General features: G+C 36.7%; 1 protein-coding gene across 4 annotated transcripts in view; it reads right to left on the reverse strand.

The window, feature by feature from the left end:
* The window catches only part of pla2g4f.1 (phospholipase A2, group IVF, tandem duplicate 1), a 29,294-nt gene extending 17,577 nt beyond the window's left edge, over nucleotides 1–11,717 (reverse strand). The window contains exons 1-6 of one of the 4 annotated variants that reach the window (XM_022672791.2): nucleotides 11,561–11,717; nucleotides 8,989–9,061; nucleotides 8,082–8,218; nucleotides 3,356–3,484; nucleotides 3,087–3,107; nucleotides 1,632–1,672 (exon numbers count right to left, since the gene is read on the reverse strand). In XM_022672791.2, the coding sequence (XP_022528512.2) occupies nucleotides 1,632–1,672; nucleotides 3,087–3,107; nucleotides 3,356–3,484; nucleotides 8,082–8,218; nucleotides 8,989–9,061; nucleotides 11,561–11,566 (407 nt within the window). In that variant the 5' untranslated portion in view covers nucleotides 11,567–11,717. Of the gene's footprint in view, nucleotides 1–1,631; nucleotides 1,673–3,086; nucleotides 3,117–3,355; nucleotides 3,485–8,081; nucleotides 8,219–8,988; nucleotides 9,062–11,560 lie in introns of all 4 variants that reach the window. The other 3 variants (XM_022672790.2, XM_022672792.2, XM_049464001.1) reach the window with 3 other exon arrangements.
* Between the last annotated feature and the right edge of the window lie 1,882 nt (nucleotides 11,718–13,599).

Raw genomic sequence — 13,599 nt, forward strand, 5'->3', positions numbered from 1 at the left:
TATTTACATTCTACTAAAATACATTGATTTTTAATGGGCGTATTTGCAGCTGAAACAGGAAGCCTAGTGCATACCAAATTTACAACATCATTATGGCTTTTTAGAAAAGTGTGTTTGTGAGTAGAGCACTATATGACCCGGTGGCATGGCTTAAGCTTTTGTCCTTAACCCTAATATCTATTCTTCTACCTCAGTAATGAGTAACAATGCTGTTCACTCCTTTTTTTTGTGGTGAGCGCTGGAATCCTGCCTTTCCTGTGGAGCAACACACTGCCCTAAGTACTGGTATGATTAACGACCTGAGAATCAATCTAATATGACAGTTTTGTCAACCTTAGTAATGATACAAGGGACACCAACATTATAGGAAAATGTGCAGAAGATCCAGCAGACACGTGTTGCTGCTTCTCATAGCAGGACTTTCAGATAGCATTTGTCAGCAGGATAATGCTCACCCACACACAGCAAGGGTTTCTCAGGAATCTCTACACCAGAGTGCTTTCTTGGCTTGCCTGGTTGCCAGATTTTTGCCAATCAAGCATTTATGGGACCAGCTAGGACACCAGCTTTGGCAACCTACAGGAATGCATGATCTACAGGTCCAGCTGCAACATCTGTGGTTAAAAGGTCCACAGAATGCCATATGGAACCTGTAATTCTACATGCCCAAATGTACTTTACCTTGTTTCCAGACCACAGGTGGCCCAACAGAGTACTAGAATCTAGTTTACATTTTATAGTTTTGCCCAATACATGTATTATATCACTTTAATACTACAATTAGTTGAATAGATCATCAGGACATTCACACACAAAATTTTATTCTATTCCAAAAACTCTCTTACACTACTGAAATTATGTACAGTTCTAATACTAGAGATCTAATACCCTACTGAGATTATTAACAATTCTAATACTAGAGATATAATACCCCACTAAGATAATTTACATTTCTAATACAACAGATTGAATACTCTACTGAAATTATGTACAGTTCTAATTTTAGATATCTAATACCCTACTAAAATTATTGACAATTCTAATACTAGAGATCTAATACCCTACTGAGATTATGTACAGTTCTAATACTAGAGCTCTGATACCCTACTGAAATTATGTACAATTCTAATACTAGAGAACTAATACCCCACTGAGATTATTTACGGTTCTAATACTAGAGATCTAATAACCTACTGAGATTATTTACGGTTCTAATACTAAAAATCTTATACCCTACTGAGATTATGTAGAGTTCTAATACTAGAGATCTAATACCCCACTGAGATTATGTACAATTCTAATACTAGAGCTTTTATACCCTACTGAAATTATGTACTGTTTCAATACTGGAGATCTAATACCCCATTGAGATTATGCACAGTTCTAATACTAGAGATCTATACCCTATTGAGATTATTAACAGTTCTAATACTAGAGACCTAATACCCTACTGGGATTATTAACAGTTCTAATACTAGAGATCTAATACCCTACTGAGATTATGTACAGTTCTAATACAAGAGCTCTAATACCCTACTGAGATTATTAACAGTCCTAATACTAGAGGTCTTATACGCTACTGATGTGCTAACATTCATTAGATTTTACTGGAGGTTAAGTTTTACACATACCTCTCAGTAACCTCAAACTCCACCCACAGCTCGTCTTTAGTCTGCAAATAAACCAGAACAGCAGTTCATTACTAACACTGCCTTACAGAAACACTTATACACAGAATTACTTCACTCCCAGGTTAGTCGTGGTCATGCTGTTAGTCCTTCACTTCTTAAGAAACAACACTCAAGTGGCTGTGGGTGAAAGCTCACACAATACTTTCTGAGAAGAATAGCTGAGATGAATATTAATTATAATCAGACAGACCCTTTTCTTAAATGATTGTTAGATTAATCAGTAGCAGGTATCTTGAAACCTTGAACGTCTGTTATATTTTATACTTATAATTAGAGGAGAGAGTAAAATGAGTTAGGCCTGCAGTTAGCACCATGGTCTTCCATTATTTGTTGGCTAAGCCTGATGACTCCATTTGCTTAGCTACAGAGGCTAAACACTCAAAATGTCTTAATTAATTATGATCTGGACAACACGGTTTGGGCTAATAAAAGGGGAAAATATTCACAATGTACTTTTAAAGAACTTCTCTTTACCATCTGGTTAGCTATATTACCTTTAATGCAGAACTAAAGTCGAGTCAAATTTCAGTGTATTTTCAGTCGTAATTCTTAAGATCTAATACACTATTGGGTTTATTTACAGATCTAATACTGGAGATTCAATACCCTACTGAGTGTATTTTCAGTCTTAAAACTGGTGATCCAATACTCTACTTAGTATTTTGTCAGTCCTACTACTGGAGTTCCCATAGACCACTGAAGTCGTGTTGTCATTTTGTAGTCAGCGCCATGTTGTTTATGCCCATATTTGGGGCTTCTTTGGGGTTCCGTGTCTAAGCCATCCAAGTCAGAGACTGTAAAAAAAGATACCCTTAAATGATCTCGAAATTCAGAGGATCCACTAATGTTCTGGAGTAAAATGTACACAGAATAAAACGTATAGGGGTCTGAACAGATTTATTTACCAAAGAATGTGATAGAAGTGGGTTTTTGAAAAGCCCATTCATTTTTCTCATAGGGAAAAACCGCTTAGACACGGAAGCAGTACGAGCACTACAGAATGACGCATGACTTCAGTGGTCTATACCCAACTGAGTATATTTTCAGTTTTAATACTGGAGATCCAATACCCTACTGAGTTTATTTACAGATCTAATACTTGAGATCCAATACCCTACAGAGTATATTTTTAGTCTTTAAACTGGAGATCCAAAACCCTGCTGAGTTTATTTACAGATGTAATACTTGAAATCCAACACCCTACTGAGTATATTTTAGTATTAATACTGGAGATCCAACACCTTATTGACTTTATTAACATTTTGGTCAATTGTCTGATTTAAAGTGTGAGCTTTCAGCCTCTGCCCCCTAATCTAAAGCCCAAAGACGACAGCCCCAGTCCTTCTGCTTCTCCACTCTGCTGCATGCAAACTCTCCCATGCAAGTTTCACTTACCTTTTCACTCTTCAGCACATCCTGCTTGCCCTAAGTGAAACACTGAGAAGCTCAATGGGTGCTTGTTTTACTTCTGTTATACTTAAGCTGCACTTCTTAATCAAAACCACACAGTATTTACTCAACATTTACTAGCATTCTGATAAGGTGTCCAAGTTAAAAATTCTGAGTAATGAAACCAAAGTATTACCACATAAACGTTTGATAAATACATTATTTTGTCATACTGTAACTAGAAGGGAAAGTTCTAAGGTCAAACACATTCTGACCTTGTCATCAGTGATGAAGACTTTGGTCTCCTTCTCTCCCAGGGTGAGATTGCTGATGTCAAACAGGATACTGGTGCAGAGGTCATCTTTCAGTATGTCTTGGTCATAAATGTTTAGCTCCAGAATATTCTGAAGAAGCAGACAAAAGATATATTTATTTTTTTGTAGCTTAACTCCAAATAATCATTAAATCCTAAATTATGCTGTTTACAGTTTGTTTGGAATGTAATGGTATGTATTGTATTTCCATACAGTAGGCAATGTATTGCCCAATAACTGCATTTTATTCTACATGAACATACAGAGAACCCCTTTACATTTTAATCCTGAAGATCCTGAGATTATTTACAGTTCTAATACTAGAGATATACTGTCATGTGAAAAATTAGGACACCCTATGAAAGCCTGTATATTTCTTAACATATTTGGCCATGTGTATATTTAATATCAATTTTAACAGTACTGAGAGATCCAAGTAATATAACTAAACAATTAAAAGCCTTTTTACAACTTTTTCTGTAAAAAAAAAAAAAAAATCCTTAAAAATTTCTGTAATTTAAAAAGAATACAATTTCTGGTAAGAAACTAATTGTGACACCCCTATATATTGACCCACTTAAAATAGTTAAGATCACACACAGGTGTATCACATCAGGTGCACATGATCAGAACATTGTTACCCAGCATTTTAAATGAGGCTTGCCTTAATTAGACCTCAGAAATTTACTTTGGTGTGTCCCTGAGTGTTAAAGTATAAGTGAGCACCATGGTGAGATCCAAAGTGCTGCCTGAGGCCCTCAGAAGGAAGATTGTGGCTGTTTACAAGTGAAGGACATTCAAAAAAACCTGTGACCATACCCAGGTCTGGCCGTCCAAGCAAGTTTCATCTCCAGAGCAGACTGTAAGATGCTAAAGAAGTCATGAAAAATCCTAAAATTTCATCACAGGACCTACAGCAGGCTCTTGCTACTGTCGATGTGAAAGTGCATGGCTCAACTATCAGAAAGAGACTACACAAGTATAATTTTAATGGGAGTTGTGCGAAGAGGAAACCTTTGCTCTCTAAGAAAAACATTAAGACCAGACTGAAGTTTGCCAGAGAGAATGCAGACTAAGACCAGGACTTCTGGAATAATGTTATTTGGACAGATGAGACTTAAGTTGAATTATTTGGACACCAGAACTAAATACATGTTTGGCGTAAACCAAATACAGCATTCCAAGGAAAGAACCTCATACCAACTGTGAAGCATGGAGGTGTAAGTGTCATGGTTTGGAAATGCTTTGCATTGTTGGCCAGCTCACTATTATAAAATTCCACTGTGAATTCTGCTGTGTATCAGAGGGTGCTTGAGGAACATGTGAATCTGTAAAAAAAAAAGTAAGCTGAAGTGGAACTGGACCTTGCAACATGAAAATGACCCAAAACATACCAGTAAATCCACCAAGGACTGGCTAAAAACTAAGTAGTGGAGAGTCCTGGAATGGTTAAGTCAAAGTACAGATCTCAATCCAGTTGAGATGCTGTGGAGTGATTTAAAACGAGCTATACAATGCTATATGCAAGAAGCCGCTCAAACCTCTCACAGCTGAAAGAATTCTGGGTTGAGGAGTGGGGCAAACTTTCTTCAGATCGATGTCAGAGATTGGTAGGTGGCCACAAGAGGCATCTAACTAGTGTTATTTCAGCCAAAGGGGGCAACACTAGTTATTAGAGGGTAGGGTGTCCTAACATCTGCTTCCAATATAATATGCATTTTTGTTCATAACTTTTGTTTCATGAGTAATTTTTTTTTTATTTTTGTTGTTTAATTGCAATTAAATAACTTTCTTTTCCAGAAATAAACAAAAACAAGATTGGACATTGATATGTGAACATTTCTTAATAAAGAGCTGACAATTTCATGGGGTATCCTAATTCTTTCACATGACTGTAACACCCTCCTGAGATTAATTACAGTTCTAATACTGGAAATCTAATACCGTACTGACAATATTTACAGTTATAGAACTGGAGATTGAACATCCTACTGAGATTATTTACAGTTAATGGAGTTCCAATATCCTACTAAGTTTATTTACAGTTCTACTACTGGAGTTCCAATATCCTACTGACTTTATTTTCTGTCTTAATAGTAAAGCACTTTACTGAATTTTGTATTCTGCCCTAACATGTGGATCCAATACCCTGCCCAGGCCCGTAGCCAGGGGGGATCGAAGGGTTCGTTCGATCCACCCCCATCCCCCCCTCAGCCACCCCAACCCCCCTCCTGCCCCCAGAGTAGTGACGAGTAAGAAAAAATGTTAATGTTTCTCTTTACACATTTTGTTCAGACTGTTTTACACCAATCCAGTAGGTGGCGGCAATTCCCCCATTTCTGTTCTTAGCTTGTGGAAAGAATAAGAATCAGGGGAAAGTTACTCGAGAAAATGGGTAAAAAAGAAGACAAGGAGCGAAAACGGAAGAAAACGGCGGTAACATTGTCCCAAAATATTGGTGACTTGTTCAAAAAAAGGCCCAAAATCGGTAAGCTGCTGAGTGCAGGGCTTCTATTTCTTTACAACTCCCCTGTATTAACAGTGCCGGTGTTCTGTCGAATTCTCCTACCCATCGATACATGCTTCCCAAACGTACTGCGCATGCGCCGACCTACACAATTTAATTATTTCTCCTGTTTTATGTATAATTAATCTGGTTAGGGGTGGTTTATGTGCATTAAACAACCTGGACGCACTGTCATTGCACAAAAGTGTAAATGGAAACTAAAAATTACACTTATTATCATAAATAAAATACAAAAGCAGTTTGTAATGAGCTATATTTACTATAACTTTGCCATGGTACAATGAATTATGCAATCCAAATCTAATAACGTACATCTACTGCAATATCACTGGGTACATGCCCTAAAATAGTGCTTCTTTTGTATTTTTACAGTTAAATATACATTGGGGCAGCACGGTTCGACAAGGTAGGAAAATTCGACAGAACACCTGGCTCGGCTAAGCCCAATAGTATAATTGTACATGTAACACCGGATTATTACTGTTATTATTGTGATAACTCTAAAGTCTGGATTTTAGTTGATTTTTAAGAAATGTAGGTTAAGTGACAATAACATTCAGTCACTCACTTTGCAATGCTGACGATCAAGCTAGGGTGTATTTTACTCTCAACATGCCTGTTGCTCCTAAGGCCATATATAAAATACAGAGGTGTAACCTCTTAACACGCCCTGGCCCGCCGGCGGGCCAGAAAAATATCATATTTAATATCTGGCTGTGTTTATGAATACTTATAGGTTCAATATAGACACCCAATATGCCATTTTAAAGCTTTTCAGTTATCTAGCCTATTTAGCCGTATCTCCTTTCAGAAAATAAACATTTAGGGCGAAATATGCCTAGTTATGAAATATTATTTTCATATTTGGGTTTTTCGTACGTCCATATTTGATCGAATGCGGACATGTTATACACCATTCGAACCGTCTGCCTCTCCGGGTTACTGAACTGTGTTTAGAGTTTAAATCTGCTTGTGTTTCGCTTTGTGTTTAACGTTAAGTTACCTCAGGACACTCGAGACACACACCCAACCCCCTCCAGCGCTTCCCCCACACTCTTACCTTCAAAACGCAATCCAGTCACCAGTAATTCTCACATATATCCAAACAGTGCTTTAAATAATTTGAGGCAGAAAAAAAACAATATCAACTTTAACGCGTTATTAAAAGCGGATTATTGGTCGCTCCACGAATCCACGCATATCTAATGACCAGACGGTATGCAAATGAGCTCTGTCAGCCAATCAGGCGCCGAGTTCAGCGAGCTGAAGGGAGGGGGGGAGGCAACGAAGTCCCAGCACAGTTGTAGGAAGATTTGAATAAGACAGAACACTTCAATTTATATTATTATTAATTCATGTTTAAGTTTTAATGACAATACCGATAGTGAAGTAATTCTTATCTATTTATGTCAATAGTAGAGAGATAGACAATAAAGGACAGCAACATCAGAGACAAACAATGGAGGGCAGCAACAGAGACAATGGAACAAAGCAACAGACAACTGAGGTGAGCAACAGAGACAGACAATGAAGTCACATCACAGATGTAGGAAGTTTGAGTAACACTTACATTTATATCAAATTTATGTTAACAGTGGGGAGCAACAGATGAACAAATAAGGACAGCAACAACAGATTCACAACAAACTTATAATGAATAAAATATGTCTAAATTAAAAGGTTTGAAGTGTGCTCGTGTATTTAGGGGGCATTGGAGTAGAGAGCCAAATGAAGTCCACTTTTGGGGGAAAAAGATCCCCCCCATAACAATGCTGGCTACGGGCCTGCCTGCTACCCCGAGTTTTATACTGGTGATCCAAAACCCATTGTTTATATTCTGCCCCATAGATGTACAGTACCCTACTGAATTTATATTCAGTTAAAAAAAAGATCTATCATCATTTTATGGTCCTAATATTAGATATCGAATACTATTTCTAGTTTATTTCAAAGATCAAATACCCTACTGAACTTTTATTTATTCCAGATACTGAACCCAACTAAGTTAATTTATAGCATGTTATTTACTTGTTGATCCAGTAGCTTTACAGAGCTTATTTAACATATTGGAGATAAATACTTTTTGAGTTTATTTACAGTCCTATTACAGGAAGTCCAGCACCTCTAAAGTGTTTTTTATTTACCTTGACCTGAACCTACCTTCACCTGGCTTGGCACGCGAAAGTGAAAATTATCGTTCCACTCGGGCGTGTTACTGTTAGGAACACATTTGGTGCGAAGTGTACGGGTGGAGGCTGTGGGCAGGTGCAGAGTGACATAGAGGTCAGACTCTGACACTAGTTGAATCAGAGGAGGGAAAATGGGTGTGAAAAAGGTTAATCACCTGCATATCACATCATATGATTTTATTCAATTACAATACACATTGCACAGGCAACTCATGTAAAGTATATGTATAGATACACAGTTAGTAATATAAACTGGTTTTGGGCCATAGCCGTATATAGCCACACGCTGTTTACTCTGACCTTTGTTTTGACAGAAGTGCTAACGACTTTTTGAATAACATTAATTTAACAAGTCATTATTCATTTTTAGATGTTAAAACTATTAAAACAAACAAACAAACAGTCACAACTACTGTACCTGTGCTCAAGCATCACAGCCTACCCTGCCTAAAGTAGTGTATTATGACATTCTATTTACTTTGTTTCCTCGAGAGTTTAATAACATTCATTTTGAGAATATAGTTCTAATAATAACAACAACTAGAATGAAGCCCTAATCACATTAATAACAAAAAATAAATACTAATATCATGGACATCAATTGATGAAGGTAAAAATATCTCATGCTGATCGAATAAAGTAGAATAAAGTGTAGTTCAAAATTTTTCAATTTTCAAATTTTTTAATTGTTATTGATGTATTAACACAATGCAAATTACAGTTTGATATAGTATACTATAATATATTTAATTTACAATAATTTATGTAAACAAAAAAATATTAATGTAGCGCAGTTTGAGGACATATATATTATAGACACTTGAAAGAAGCCAGACTTTCAAAGAAGCCAAACATGTGAGTGTGTGTGAAGGACGTACTGTAATCATGGGAATGGTGGAATTGCCCTCGCAGCACTTTGACAGAGAGATACCAGTGGGGGACCAATTCTGTCTGTACAAAATCAGAAACAGAAAGCATATAGAATTTGGGAGAAATATCGTCCTCAAATTATAGAATAAAACAACAATGTTCATTTTACTCAAACATATACCTATAAATAGCAAAATTAGAGAAACTAATTCAGAAACCGAAGTGGACATTGTGTGAAAAATAAATAAAAGCGGAATATGATGATTTTAATTGAATACACTCCAAAGACAAGATATTTAATGTTCAAATGGATACTCATTTATTTTGAAATTGCTCCTGCAACACGTTACAAAGAGGTTTTGGGCAACAAAAGACTGGTAAAATTAAGGAACGCTGAAAAAAATCCTGTTTGGAACATTCCACAGGTGAACAGGTTAGCTGGAAACAGGTAAGAGTAATGATTGGGTAAAAAAGGAGCTTTCCTTAAAGGCTTAGTTAACTTTGTGAACAACCTGTTCATCTGTGGAATAAAACAAATAAAGTGTATCCGTTTGAACATTAAATATCTTGTCTTTGTCGTGTATTTGTCCTGTGAATAAGGACTAAAAAGGATTCTCAAATCACTTTAGGTAGATAGATATAAATAGATAGATAAATAAATAGATAGATACAAGCACGCTCCAGATTCATCATGCTCCATGTATTCACACACCTGTCTCAAAGATATCCACACACTGTTACCAGATGTCTGTGATAAACAAACCTGATGTTCCATCAAACACAGAATGAAAATATCGAAGCAATTTGAATAGAAATGAGGATTATTTGCAGTGTTTACTCCTTTATCACAGTTGACAGTCTCTCTGTACAGCTGGACCTGAGCAAGTTTTGAGGTCTAGACAGACAGTCAAAACAAACTCAATGCAGCACAGACCACTTCCTCTAACAGAGAATAAGATGGCACTTTCATACAGGAACAGCGTTGTGTAATTACCGAGCAGTTTTATCATTTTCAGTATAGCTCAGTGGTTGAGGTGTGAACATTCCTACTGAGTGAGTTTGGTGTGAAATGACTAATTTTATAGAAAATTACAAACTAATTTTTTTGCAACGATGATGAATGTAATAATGCATTACTCACCACTATTGCAATAGAAATATAGCCAATTTATTCTCTTGAACCTTTGAACCTGTTAATGTTGTCTTTAATTGAAATGTTGATGACTTATAAAAGGTCATATTTGGTGTTTCAGAGTGTTTGGATAAAAAGAAAATTTTAGTTGAATTTGCCAAGAAACACTGGTAAAAAAAATGTGGTAAAATCCTTAGCTAACTGTTTTTTTTATCTTTAAAATAGTGTAAAATGGTTTAAACATTTAAGGGGAAAAGCCATAAACTCAGGTTGATGTGATTTTCAGATTGGACATCTGACTTCACAGGGAAATTAACACAACATCAACTGTTTTCACTTTTTGGTTAACTACCCTTTTATCACTTTCAATGCAATTTGCATGCGGCCTATGCATTTTTTTGGTTAGAATCTTTCTGAATGTTACAGTTAACTTTCCTAAAACATTCAATCTGTCAACTTTTCTGGATGCCCTTATTTAATATTTTTCTTATTTAAGTTCTGGTAACATCGCTGCAACACCACTTGTGTAAAAGTTAAAATTGTACTTTTTGGGAATGTTACTTTTAGTGTTAAAATAATGTTAGTAATCGATTAGCTGAGAACGTTATGTGAGAAACGTTAGGTTTGTGAACCACACGTTTTTAAAATGTTCCTGGAAAATAATTTCCGTAAGGACGTTTTTATAATGTTCTGCTGTGGGGGCGCTGACACTGCTGCTTTAACCTTAACTGTCAATTAACTTTAACCATTAACCATCCAATCACACAGATCCAATTTTCCCGCGCGTCAACAAAGGTCACGCCCCCCTCGGCTTTTTCCCAGAACCGTGAGGAAAAATCCAAAACGGATGTGGGTTCTGTGTTCAGTAGAAGTTAACGTTGCCTAGATAGCGAAAAGAGGAGAGGTATATAAGGTTAGAAGACACATTTGGGTCGTCAGTTTACAGAACAGGTGAGAAAAGTCGACTTTAACGTGAAACCAGTTCAAAATTGGGGTTTCTGTAGCAGCTGCAGCGTTTTATTAGCAGGTCTAGCAGCAATATTCTACTTATGATTTTTTACATTTATATTTGCTATTAAAAGCTAAATATGTGAAGCTATGTGCGTAGAAAAAGCCTTATTTTACCTGCACAGTGCATAAATTACAATAAAATTCCAAATGTTTTGCTACGTTGGTGCTAGACTTGATTTTTAATTTCTCCGTTCCACCTTAAATGGTGCAGCAGTTAAACCTAGCTAACGCTGGGTTAATGTTAGTTAACTCAGCTAACCTAACTAGCTAACTAGGTTACTGCTGCTGCGCTTTTTAAGGTGGAACCGAACATTCCAATTCTAAGTTAACAAATAAGCAGTTAGTTTTAAGCCAATGTAAAATGAGACATACATGTTTCAAACAATCACAAAAACACTGGTTTGTTGACCTACAACAACACAAAACGCAAAAAGTACCTTCATTTTTAACCGTGTTTACGGTTCCTCCCAAATCCGTTCCAGACAGAGAAGTCCTGAGCTGTTCTGAGCTGTTCCGACGTGCAGGGGTGTGTGAGAATGTGAGTCTATTTGTGCAGAACCTGAAGATCCAGTGTCTGGTTGTTTTTATAGGTCTGTTAATGTGTGTGTGCTCACTTCCCTGGAATAATGAAACTGCTGCCTGAAGTTGCTGATAAAGCCCACATGCTCCGGATCAAGTGCACACTGTGATAAGCCCAGAATAAATTAACTTGCATTAACTAACTTGTATATAAATTATATTTTTCTTGCTCTAAGCGGCCAGGAATGTTCATAATATGTAACGTGAAAGATACACTTCTAACATACGGGTATAAAGTAGTAAAATGACTGAACAGGTTACTTCCAGTGAAGTAGGGACTACAACCATCTTTGATGGTTTACAGAATGTTCAAGGTCAATCAGGATGGTTTTGAGGTTGTACAATATTGCATTAAATGTAGGGATGCACTGAAATAATATGAACATAATGAAACATTTTGCTGAATAAAGGGATTTTGAGCACGGTTTCCACTGGTTTGAATGAATTTAAACTTTTTTGCCCTGCTTTCCAAAGAATAAAATATGTATTAACCACTGAAGATTTTTAACATCCAAGCAAACATACTGTTCCAGTTAAGCATAATATTATTTAGGTATGATTTAAACAGAATGATTTTTTGGTCCATATAATTGTAGTTTATTTGTAACTGTGTTGATTCAATTTCTGTTGGAAAATAGGTCTGCTTTAGAATTCCCTCATACACACAAACACATTATATATATATATATATATATATCACTAATAATGACAAAATAACTCCTTTCTGACCTTAATACATTGTATACAAACTTAGCCAACAACTACCTTCCCTTCATTTGATTTATTAGCTTTTTTTTGTGATGAAAACAGTGCTAAATAAAAGTAGCAGAGGAATACACTATATGTACACGTTTGTCAATAAACCTACATAAAAGACCCATCTTAAAATCTGTTGCTAACACAGATGTGCAATGAACAAAACACTCTTGTTCCTAAAAACAATTACATCCTGACTACAATGCTCTTAAAATCTAGTAAAAATTATAGATAGTTTCTCCCTTTTTAACACTCTTGATTTTTATAGAAAGTGAATGCGAATATGTATATATATCTCTTTGCCAGTCAAATAAATCATGGTTTTGATGAACATTTGACCTACATTAGCCCCCGCCCTGTGATTTGGGGATTCCACACGTCTGTGTATGCGTGAGATGAGGTCACAGACCCCCTGTTGGCTTTGGTAATTCCTCTCAGTGTCTGTTTCCTGCCTGTTTTCGATTGGACTGGAGGGTTTATTGATCTGTTGTCTGTCCCGCGAGCAGTGCAAGCTACTGCTGCTAATACGTTTTATTATTATATTTTCTGTTTTTCAGCATTTTTGAGGAATCTGCAGACACCATGGCTTTGAGCATGTGGCCACTGCGAGAGGTTGGAGGGTAGAGTTGCACGGTGTACCGAAGGTTCGATTCTTTTTCGATACTACGTCATCACAAACGATTCGGTTCTTTAGCGTTCGATGCTTTCGATACTGTATATAGCCCTGTCACTAGCTTCAAATGAGTCAAATTAGTAGGCGCGATTTGATTCAGTTCATAAGAAAACTGATTCACACCGCAGCAGTCGGTGTGGCAGGATTCAAACTTAGTGTTCTGAACAAATGAATCGATTCACGCGCAAGCCAGCAGAGCAGCAGCGAGTGTAGAATGGCGACGGCTAAAATAACAGATGTCTCTCGTCCGCGACTTGTGGACAAAACGGGCGCGAGGAGTGAAGTGTGGGAAAATAGTCTGAGATGTAGGCATCTGTTTTTTATTTATATTTTTATTTTTAAATAAAATAACGAAAACTGAAAGTGAAACTAAACTACTTTATTAGCGCTGTTTTCACTCCCGCAGTTGTACAGCGGGGGGTGTTGTGCCGATTCTGTCCGCGAAGCGGGAGTCGGATTCAGTAGCGG

The sequence above is a fragment of the Astyanax mexicanus genome, chromosome 14 (assembly GCF_023375975.1).
Source record: "Astyanax mexicanus isolate ESR-SI-001 chromosome 14, AstMex3_surface, whole genome shotgun sequence".
Classification (NCBI taxonomy): Eukaryota; Metazoa; Chordata; class Actinopteri; order Characiformes; family Acestrorhamphidae; genus Astyanax; species Astyanax mexicanus.